Raw genomic sequence first — 11752 nt, forward strand, 5'->3', positions numbered from 1 at the left:
TTTGTTTTTTTTTTTATTTTTTATTGTTTTTCTTCCGTCTAAAAACTAATGTAATTCCCTTGTAGCATTGATGACATTTTGGCCGACTCCGATTCCGATTTGCCCGAAGACATGCATACAGACGATGATGAGGCCGACAAGGCTGAAAAGAAAAGCAAAAAGCGCGCCAGCACTTTTATACGCGAAGATCCGGAGGACATTGTGGATCTGGCTGACATAAAGTCGGTTGGAAATGTCTTAAGTGCGTTTGTAATAATTGCATATATACATTATGTATATGTATGTAACGGTTTAACTCTTTTCGCTCCAACAGCAAATCGTCCCGATGAGAATGCAAACGCTGCCGGCAGCACAAAAACAAAGAATAAGGATCCCAACCGTGGCTTCAAAACCGCCGAAGACGGAAGACTGATTATAAGCGATAAAGCATTGCGTGGCGTTGGTGGCGACGAGAGCAGCAGCGATAGCAGTGATGCTGATGAGGATGACGAAGACGAAGGTGTCGAGGTGAAGAAAGCGCCTAAGCGTGGCATGGAGGTGGACTCAAGTGATGGTTGGTTCAATTTTTATTTTTATATAATTTTTTTGTTATACCCTGATCAGGGTGTATCAACTTTCCACTTTTTTATAATCGTTTTAATTTCGTAGAAGAAGAGATGCCAGCCACGAGTCGTAAGCGTAAAGCAACAGACGCCACCAGCATGCGTTCGGGCAAAACATCAGCCTCCAAATATGTGGCCGGTGGTAAGGGTATACATCGTCCCTTGGGTGCCGCCAGTGATGCGATATCCATGAAATCCGGTTACTCGGCGAAAACGGCTAAATCTGGAAAGTCTGCAGCCGCTTCCGCGTACGCTGGCAGCGACTACACAACTAAAAAAGCCAAAGGCGATATGAAGAAGAAGGGCAAACTCGATCCATTCGCGTACATACCGCTCACCAGAAACACGCTGAACAAACGGTACGTTAACTTTACAGTTCTCATAAATTTCATTGTTTTACATACTTTTATTTATTTGCTATTTATTTTTGATGTTTTACAGAAAACGCGCAAAACATGCAGGCACGTTTAAGAACATAGTGAACGGTGCACGCAAAGGCGCGCTGAAAGGTGTCAAACAAAGAGTCGCCAAGTCTTACAAATAATAAAATAATAAAACGTAATGCAATAAACCGCAAACTAACTGTATGTATATATATAAAGTAAAATAAAATTATCTTGTTAATTAGTAAGAGTTATAAATCAAAACAGTGGCAGAAAATAAAACTTTAAATCATTATTTAAATAACTACAATGAAAGCACAAGTACACAATTCTATTATCAACTATTTGTTAGATCCTTATACAAAAAAATTTAGTCATTACACCTGAGTACAAACATTTATATTAAGAGGCATTGAGTTTCGTAGAACTAATTAGCAGCGCACCACACCAAAGCAAGGTAACCTTTTCGCGTTGTCAACTTAAGATATTTGAAAGAAATGTTTTACAATATGTGTTTGTCGCCATTCACCCTCGGGATTTAGTCCAGCCATTGTTTCCTCATAGAAATGCATTTTATTATGCTCATCAATCAGTATAACGGTGTGTGTGCGACTGCCGTAGTCCGCTAACGGCACATTCACATTCAACGCACTCAAGTGTTCGCCCCAATTGGGGGCACGTCGTTTCAATTCCGCATCTGGCCAAAACTTTTGTTTGCACTTTAATAAATTCTTTAAATTTGTCACTAATTCATTTTGTAGAATTTGCGCATTCTCCAACGGCACGTTTGACAGCTTTTTGTTGAAATTCTCAACAATGTTTTGGAAACGTTGACGTCCATGGATGACTTTCTGAAAGGGCACGGCATCCAAACTGTTGCCAAAGCCATAACATTTGCCATCAACAAAATGCTCCAAAGTGGGCGGCGAATTGCTTAACAGCGTTATTGCAGCGTGTCTTTTCGCATCACTGAAATTATAATAATGTGTTTTTTATATAATTAAAAAAAAAACATTAAGATATAAATATATAAATGTTACTAACCCAATTTCGATTGAAACAAAATTGAAAGCGCTGTACTTGGTGCAATCGGCCAATAGCTCAGCGTTGTAAGTTTTTATATTGCAATCATCCGTAGAAGACACAAAATTTGAGACGATCATGCCACGGCCTAACAAAAAATTTTCATTGTTCAGTGGTAATTGTCTGTTAACTGTAGGAGTGTTGTTCCCTGTTGTATCAGCCTTATTGTTGTCATAATTGAAGTGCATTATGTTATGGTGTGTAGCTATGCGCATATAGTATATGTATATGTTTCAAGTTTTTTCATGAATTATTGTTTATCAGCGTATTAGAGATTAGCGTAAATAACATTGACAAAAATAAGTGGTTAATAAATAATTTTGTATACGAACCACACACAAAGGCATCATGCAAGTTCAATTCGTGATAAGTAAACGTTAATATGTGAATGTACGTTTGTATGCAGTTAGGGGTCAATGAGCCGTAGTTAGTAAAGTAACAAAGGTTAGCATATGACAACATTTTATATCTAGCTAGCCGCTTGATAATGCTTACCCGCAGCATTCCTTGGTTTTGGTTCGCCTGTCAAATTGAGCAGTGCACCTATTTTAAATACACCACCATGACCACCAATAGCCAGCCAGGTGCCACCTTCACGTCCAGGTTCGAGGTCAATGCCTGATATGTAATTCGAAAATTCAAAACAAAGAAAACATACTGCATGAATTGTTGCATATTTATGTATGTATGTATGTCAGTACTCACCTCCATAAACATGCTCGGCGTTAGCCCACTTTGCTGCATCTTGTGTATCTCTAGCGAAATATTCATCCCGATTTGAAGCTAGAATAAGCTTATAACCACCGGAGGTTGGATTTGAGTTGACGTAAAAAAATATCACACACATTTTTATTAAAATTATCCGAAAAACGCTATTAATTTTTTCTTATATTTTTGCTTTTCAAATCCTAAACGTGTCAATGCAGCGAATTATTCGTGTGTACTGCCGAAGACAATTGTCTAAATTTCTTTAGAAGTCTTTATGTATTCACATATATAGTGCGTTTAAGATTGTTTTGCGATATGTGGCACAGTCGACTATCTCAAGAGAATAATATTAACTTCTCTTATTTAAAGATTATACATATATATTCTTGACTAATTATCACTAATTTCTTATCTAATCACAACGACACATTCTTAGCAATAATCAGTAGATATATGTAACATACTCCAATCGGAAGGTAAACAGATTTTGCCTACTAGCAGCAGTTCTTTCCGTTTCTTGTTTGACATACGGTACAAATGTTATGCTTTCTCCTGCTATCATATGTTCAAAGGTAAACAATGTTTCAGTGTTGGAAAATTTCTTATTACAATGAATTTAGATACCATGATTTTGTATGGCTTTTCATAGAATGAAAATTTTTAATATTATTTAAATATTTTCATTATTTAAATATTTTCAGTTAACATCCAATTTCGTCAAACATTTTCAATTTTTCAAACTTTAATAGTTTAAAATTTTTTATTTTATTCAATAATAAATGTTAGTTAAAAAGCTACTTTTGCCATGCAACCCTGTCAAATTGTAGAATGTCAGTCCAAAGCGAAATTGCGAAACTCATCTGTAGGAAGTTAAAGTAAAGCGTAAATTCTATTTTGTATCGTAACTAGTAGATTTTCACCAAGAATTCTTCAACAAATTAGAAATATTATTGTTTAACAGTAAATATTTTATCGTTGAAAAGAAATTCAATGAAGTTTAAAGTATTCCTAAGCTGTTGAAAACAAATGAAATCTAAATCGTGGAACTTGAAGTGTAAAACATGGGACAGTGTGGTGGCGAACTCGTCAAGCTAATCCTGCAAACGTGTGTGCGTGAATTGAGGAAAAAGTGATTGCCCATTGCGCACAGGGAAGAAAATGAACATGTAAAATAAAACGTGCAGTACAGAAAATTGCTAAAAATAGTAACGAATGTAAAAGCGAAAATAAAGTGCTCAAAGTGCTTGAAGTGAAAATATATAATAGTTTTGTTGAATATAAACAAAAAATGCAACGATAAGTGTCTAAAGAAAATTAATTACAAAGCAAATAATTCAATTATCAAATTAATGCATAATTTGTAGTGGCATAACAGAAATATACAAATATTGCGACTTCTTGAGTGTCCTCCTGCAAAACAACTGTAAATTTTGTAAAATAAAAAAAAGCATTGAAAATGCTTTTGAAGTGTGCCCGAACCAGCGGAAGCAATGCAGCAGAAAGCAGCACTAGTTCTTCCATTGCGGCGAAACCCCGTGTAACAGGTTTGTTTTCTAAAGTGTACTCACCTAAGGTAGAGATAAGTGGAATGGGGATTAAGAAGAAAGTAACCGGTGAAAATTCATATATAGTTATGAAAAAGAATACTGGAGTGACCCAAATATATAATAATTCAAGTACTGTTAAGTCAAAGTTAATTTTTTTTTCAAACGAATACGAGAAAATATTCATATACAGAAATGTAAGAAATGAAAGTAATCTTTGCTCTTTATAAAAACTCGAAATTAAACGAATTCATCAATACGTTTATTTTGTATTGATTTTAAAGCTAAAACATGAATGAAAAAGTTACAGCTAATGAAAATAGTTTTTTTAATAAAATATTTTCTATAATTATAGCTAATCTCAACTTTTCTGGAACGTAATTATGAAGACTTACCTGTAAGTTTTTATGGATATTTTTAGCTTATCACGCAAATACTTGAAGAAAAGTCTCATAACATTTATTTATAAATATATATATTTCTGTAAAAACAACCATACATTTATGTATGCCGATGCAAATAATGATTTGGCAAATTGAAATGGATGCGAATCTCATCTAATTTGTAGATGTAATTTGATGATCCGTAATTGCCTTCATTACAGCTACGTTAATTGTTTTGTGTGACAAACTGCTTGTGTCAACCTTCTTGTGTACATGTGTGTGCAAAACATTTACTTTTGGAGGATTTATCGACTGTCCAGATGTGTATTTATTTTCCAAATGCTAAAAAATAATTTACAAAAGGAAAGCTACGAAATTACCTTTCAGCTTTTGGAATATTCCTTTTTCAGGATTGCTTCAAATTCTACTGTGACACTCATTGTATGCGGCTTTAAGATGGTAGGCCTTATAAAATATATGTACATACATATATTATATTTAAATGATCAGCGTAACGAGCTGTCGGTCTGTCTGTCAGTAAACTAGCCCTCATTTTTTGAAATATTGATATGAAATTTTGACAATGTATTCTCATGAAATTAAGGATGGATTATTGTCCAAGGTAGCGTTATTATCTTCGACCAACAAAAATAAAATACTTGTATCGTTTTTTTACTTGTGTAGGATTATTAAAGATTCGGTGAAAACTTTTGCATTTTCTTGTTTTATTCATAAGCAATTTAACATTTTTTGACCTAATATATATAAATATGTACGTATGCCATTTGTTATAATCATTTATACGCATGCTTTAAAATTGAAAAGTATAAACAAGGAAATTCCGTTTTCTCCAATAACACGATTTTTGGGTCTGACTTCTGCTTGTTAAATTTCAGTTTCTCTTACATGAAAAGTAAGCGAAAAATATTTTTGATGAAAGTTTGCTTTTTTAGATTTTTTTTTTCGTAGTTTTTTTAAATTCCTATGGTCAAATTAGCTTGATAACAAAAGCAAATTTTAAGAAATAAAAGTAAAAATTGCAGTGTTTATTAATGTTTAAAATCAGAATTTGAGCATAAAAGAGAAAAAAGTTTTTTTTGACCAGTGTAATAATATTTTTTTACCACTTTAAACCTTATAATTTCCCTTCAATTATTACAGTTTTTACATACATACATAGATACAAACTTATACAGATCTGTAAATGTACATATGTATGTACATACGTACATACTATAGGTAATCTTCAAAAACATCAAAATTCTGCAATAAATGTGCAAATGTATGTTTCTTTAATATCGCTCCGCAGACATCGCACGCGATATTTATGAAACAGCAACCAAAGCAAATAGCAATTATAAATTGACGTCAGTGGCACACCGTCTTGGCGATATTCATACATAAATACGCACATTTACATACATAGTACTCAATGTTTCACCGAACCCAGTGAGTAAACAAATCATTTACGTTGCGAATTCCATATTATTTTGGAATGATATCAAAATTTATATACATACACCACACACACATATGTAAGTATGTATTTTCCTGAAATAGCAAAAGAAACACAAATGTCTTCAAAAAATCCCCTAAAAAATTCAGTCAGTAGTCTTCATAGAATATCGCCTCTATTTTGCTCTGTGGGATATCTGTGTTGTAACAAGTAGATCTCGTAAACCAAATACATAAGTATTTACATATTTAAATGTATTTATATGCACATAAGTATGAATGATATTATTATAAGATTATTAACATTTTGAAATATTTATTTAAATTATTAGAGAAAATGAATTAGAAAACCATTCTGTGGAAGTCCGCATGAGGAAAGAGCTTGCAAGAATGGTAAGTTGAGACTATTGACTCATTTTCGGCTGTTATAAATATGTATGTATATAGACATACATATGTATTTGTATGTACGTATATTAGGGTAGGTAAAAAAAAATCTGAATATTTTTTTTGTTTGAAACATTGGAAAGTATATGTTTAGATACAATAAGAATAATCTCTAAGAAAATCTCTCCAATTATGAGCTTATAATTGTAACGAGTTGGGGGAACATCTTACAGTTCTTTAGTTTTTTCTTATTATCAGTTAGAAAAATTCAGTATCGCTTCGAAACCAAATACTTGAAAAAATACCTCATTTTATATATTTTGTAGAAAACTGAATGCTCCAACAAAAGGTCTATTACGATTTTTCGTAAACCTAACCGTTTTTTACAAGATTTTTTAGGCTGTATCTCCGAAACTACAATATCACTCGGTTCAACTTGAAACAATTTTCTAGAGGTGTTTTAGAATTTAATATTATAACAAAAATTCGTTTTTTTGAAACCCCTTAATCCCTTTACGGCATGCATGTTTTTTTAGTACAAAACATGTTTTTTTTTCTTTAATTTTCCAATAAAAATATTTTTTATTTAATTTTACAAATATGTATCTTACACTTACACACATACAAGCAATCGTACATATATTGTATGCTAGCGTGATTAATGTAATTTGTCGGCACCATTGTCTGCTTGTCGTTGGCAGCCAATACTCGTATTAAGTATTAAGTAAGCATTTAATAGTAGTCAACTCGTTAAATCGCATGTCATGATTGGCCATTACTCTATTATTTTCCTTGCACATGATCGGCTTTGCCTTTTATTTATTAATTTTTTGCATTTAAGTTTTAGCACATTCATATATGTATGTATGTATGTATTTGGATATTTTGTGTTTATTTTTATTTGCTTTTTGCATTTTATTACCGCTAATATTACTCAGCCAACGGCTAGAATCACTTCCCGATACAGTCTGGTTTGGAATGAGTGGGCCGCAAAGCATTTGCACTTTGGCATCGTCTCCCATTGAAGAGCAAAAACGAGATCTTAATTCATAGAATCGCATTCTCGACGGCGGCATTACAACTGTTTATGTATGCATGAGTGCATAACTAAATACCTAAGCGAAGTACGTGTGTGTGTATATGTATATGCGGAAATGCCTTTAACCAATGACGTAGGTTTGACCAATTATATTGCACTATGCATCCATCAATTATCTGTTATTCACACTCATCGGCGATATGTACAAATGTACGAACATGTTCCAACGAGACGAGTGTGTGTGCATGTAGCCCAGCAAATACATTGCGCTCTCACTCAGTCGGTTGTTGTAATATCGTGCTGCATAGAGCGGCGTTTGGAGATCGGCTCAAAAGTCCACCCGCCGTGTTGTTGGGGATTTTTGTTTGTTATAAAAAGAAATTCCGCATTGATTAACCAACGAATTAGTATAATTGTTTCGGTAATAAAAAGACTACGAGCATTCGTATGTATGTATGTATGTACATATGTACTTGGCGAAAATTGTAAATAACTAGTTATATTGTTTATATAAAGTAAACACATTGTAATTTCAGCGATATTTGAAAAAATAAAAACAACAATGCCATTGTTATGGTCAATTAAATATGTGTGAATATTCGCAACTTCAGTACGTAACAACTAATTTTTAATACAGACGTCAGAACTTAACACCTTGTTTTTTTTTTTGCCATATAATTATATACGGCATTAGTGGAAACTACTAGTCTACCCCTCTCTAGTGAATTTATTACGGCATGGAAGGGTATAAAAAGTGCGTTATCTTGATTTTGAATATTTAGTTAGTATGGCAACTATATGACATAGTAGTCTGATCCGAATAATATACTCAGAGATTGCAGTGTTGCCTTATGCAATAATTCATGAGAAATTTCGTGAAGATATCTCTTAAATCTTTGTCCGGTTAGTTTGTATGGCAGCTATATGCTATATTAAACCGATTCGAACAATATCTTCGGTATCTTCAATATCTTATTATAGACTTGTCTTGGACAATAATTTAGGCGAAATTTCGTGAATAAATCTCTTAAAACAAAAAAGCTTTTCATATATGAACTTGAGCTTGATCGTTCAATTTGTATGGCCCTATATCGACGATTCTAACAAATCGATAAGAAAGACGGACATTGCCGAATACAAACCTCATGGCAAACTTAATATACCCTGTTTTTAAGAGTAATGCTGTGAAATTTTTAAAAATCAACCAGCTTTTCTAAATATAAGACGTTTTTTTTTTTTCAAAATACTTCGTGGAAAACAGTTCTAAAAATAATATATTCTATTTTTATAAAATTCACATTAAACCAAAATTTTAGTCCTAAAATATTTGAGATTTTCAAAAAAAAAATTCCCCAAATAATTTTAAGAAAGCCACCGAGCTGACGAAATGTTTCGAATTTCAACTCACCGATTAATATTTGTTACCATCCTCAGCTGAGAGAGCACCTGTTGAAGGGAACACCCACCGCAATATTTTTCGTGGAATTTTTTATGATTCCAAAATATTTTTATTTTTTGTGGTCACAAATAAAAACAATAACATTTATTGGTCTAGGAGATTAAGAACGGAATTTGCAACGGTAAAAGTTGAGAAAAAAATCAAAAAAAAAAAATATATATACATATATTGTAAATACTCGTTAGCAATGCATGAAAACCAGTTGTAATCTGCAAAATATGAAAACAACTTTTAAATTTAAGTGTTATGCATTTTTCGTGTCTTCGGTCACATTCTTATGATTGTTTTTTCCACATGGTTTCAACCGCAACTAAACCAGTTTCACCTTGTTACTAACGAACAAAAAATATAAATACTGTGACTAATGCTACCGGGTTATTATTGGTGCATATGCATTCCAAATTTTAAAAAATTTAGCATATGATCAAATTTGACTCGGATTGTTCCATTTAAACTGTGCGCGCAAACCGAATCGACTTTTTATGTACCAAAGCAGTTTAATCTCCTTAAGAGTATTAATTTGTGTTTGACAGCTGTTTGTGTACGACGCGACAAAATTTTACTGGGAAAAATAAATATGAAGAAGGAGTTGGTTTTAAATTTTGTGTTGCCAAAGGATACACTGCTTAGGAATTTTTGAAAATTTTGTGGAGGTGTTTTCGGGATCCCATTTTTTCACCAATGATTTTTTTTTATATAGAATTGTTTTGACTTTCAACGGCGATTTGGCAAAAATCGAACTTTTGAAGGACTAAAAGAATACCTGGCCAAAATTTCACACCTTTTCGTGGTGCCGTTCGAAGTTATGCGGCCACATAACGAAATACCCTTTCATTGTTATAATATATATAAGATATAATTTTTTTTTAATATTTTGCTCACCCTAATGCCGTTCTTCTCTTGCCTTTCTTGTGCAAATTCAAAGTCAGCTGGACTTACAGTAATGCTAGAAAGTCTTTAGTTTCCTAACTTTTTTAAAAAGAGTTCCCATATTTGAGTTAATTAGTGGAAGAGTTTAAACAAAAACTGAGGAAAAACACTTGATTACTTAGTACCACGTTAATTTCGTGCTAAATGTGCTAATTAGTGTTTCAGAACAACTTAAGAATATTTCATAAATTCCATACATGTATACATAACGGCGCGATATTCGATTCAGTTGAAATTTGCTTTGTAAGTAAAATATTGTCTTCATTTGTGCAGCTTGAAGCAAATACTTTTTTTGAATTTGGTTTTCCGAGCTAGTCCCTCAGTTTTTGAGATATCGATCTGTATTTGAATTTTCTTTCCTCCCAAAGAAATTGCTCATATGTCGAAAAGCCCATATCCTATCACTATAGAATATAGCTGCCATAAAAACTATCCGATCAAAATCAAGTTCTTGTATGGAAACTTTTATTATTTGTGAAAGTTGTGTTATTCTTGAATGTTGTTTATAGTATTATAAGGAAATGCCTTTTGGTGACAGAACTTAAGGCTGGGACAAATACTGCAAAATTACTAAAATTAAAATAAAATCATTTCTTTAATGGTTTATCAAATAATTTTAAGTTAAATTGATGACGAAGCCAAAGCCCTGAAACTTATCGAATTAATATCGATTCAAGCTCATTTGGAATTTTAGTCGATGTCTACCTGCAAACCGCAAGTTGGAAAAAAATTGAAGAAAAAGTAAATTAAAACTTTCCACTAAAGAACTAAAATACAGAGATTTTTATATACATCCATATATGTACATTATATTGGCACATATACATACATACATATGTAATACAAAACAATCGATTTGAAGAAGTGTGTTGAAAAATGTAATTTGAAATGAAATAAGTTAGTAGATAGAGTTTTATGCAAAAATAAATACTATATACACATGAATATATGTAGACATACTTATTTAAATGAGTTCACATACATATATACGCACATACATATTATGATGGCGTTTACATTATTTTAAATATTATTTATTAGTTGAAATTATTAAATGGAAAAATACGGTAAAATTAAATATTTGCCTTCACATACCTACAAACATATGTTATATATATGTACATACAAACATACATGTATGTACACATATACATATTGTAACATAAATACTCATTTCACTCACTCAATGGCATCAATGAAGCCAATGACCATTGACCCTATCTGCGCTCGAGTCACTGACTGTTCTTCTACAACAATATCAATTCATTCTCAATTAGATGTTGTCGTCATTGTAGTCGAGATTTTAAGCAAGACATTCGCGCACACACACATGCATGCATAAATAAATGGAAATGCATAGCACAACTGCAGTTGGCAAATCGCGACCATGTAAACGCACTTTCAGCGTTATGCAGTACAAAATTGATTGCATATACGCAGATACGAACCTATAGTAAGCACATATGTACATACATATATTCGTATGTCTACGTATTATACATATATGTATGTATATATATGCTACATACAAATGTATTTGCTTATAAATTCACTAATTTAAGGTCGTTCATCGATTGATTCGAATATAGTATATGTATGTATATAACATTTAAATTTTTATGTATTTGCTGATTGATTAATGTTTAATACATTTATATTTGTATATGATTTGTAAGTAAGGCTATCAGAAATTTCTTGTCAGGCTTAGTTTTTTCTAGTTTGTATTTCGAAATAGAGTACACATATGTATGTACATATATGCAACGTACTTATGCATAT

At 32.3% G+C, this 11752-nt stretch overlaps 3 protein-coding genes across 6 annotated transcripts in view; 2 read left to right on the forward strand and 1 right to left on the reverse strand.

Annotated features, from left to right (window-relative positions):
- Nucleotides 1-1300, forward strand: part of LOC108966421 (RRP12-like protein) — a 5599-nt gene extending 4299 nt beyond the window's left edge. Inside the window, exons 11-14 of the mRNA XM_018929315.1 lie at nucleotides 66-241; nucleotides 314-553; nucleotides 649-961; nucleotides 1044-1300. Coding sequence (XP_018784860.1) covers nucleotides 66-241; nucleotides 314-553; nucleotides 649-961; nucleotides 1044-1146 — 832 coding nt within the window. The 3' untranslated portion in view covers nucleotides 1147-1300. The remainder of the gene's footprint in view (nucleotides 1-65; nucleotides 242-313; nucleotides 554-648; nucleotides 962-1043) is intronic.
- On the reverse strand, nucleotides 985-3285 carry LOC108966424 (transport and Golgi organization protein 2). Of its 4 annotated transcripts, none has more exons than XM_018929318.1 (4): nucleotides 2774-3285; nucleotides 2564-2725; nucleotides 2030-2156; nucleotides 985-1954 (listed from the first exon to the last, which is right to left on the reverse strand). In XM_018929318.1, exons 1-4 carry the CDS (start codon nucleotides 2913-2915, stop codon nucleotides 1465-1467), a joined length of 921 nt encoding a protein of 306 aa, XP_018784863.1. In that variant the 5' UTR covers nucleotides 2916-3285; the 3' UTR covers nucleotides 985-1464. The 4 variants fall into 4 exon arrangements, with proteins under 4 accessions (XP_018784863.1, XP_018784861.1, XP_018784864.1 ...); XM_018929316.1 differs by having other exon boundaries at nucleotides 2030-2273; XM_018929319.1 differs by having other exon boundaries at nucleotides 989-1954; nucleotides 2564-2686.
- Nucleotides 3286-4040: 755 nt separating this feature from the next.
- The window catches only part of LOC108966412 (nuclear factor of activated T-cells 5), a 79861-nt gene continuing 72149 nt past the window's right edge, over nucleotides 4041-11752 (forward strand). The window contains exon 1 of the mRNA XM_018929288.1: nucleotides 4041-4320. Within this exon, the coding sequence (XP_018784833.1) occupies nucleotides 4233-4320 (88 nt within the window). The 5' untranslated portion in view covers nucleotides 4041-4232. The remainder of the gene's footprint in view (nucleotides 4321-11752) is intronic.

The sequence above is a fragment of the Bactrocera latifrons genome, unplaced genomic scaffold, assembly GCF_001853355.1.
Source record: "Bactrocera latifrons isolate USDA-ARS-PBARC rearing strain unplaced genomic scaffold, ASM185335v1 scaffold_16, whole genome shotgun sequence".
Taxonomy (NCBI): Eukaryota; Metazoa; Arthropoda; class Insecta; order Diptera; family Tephritidae; genus Bactrocera; species Bactrocera latifrons.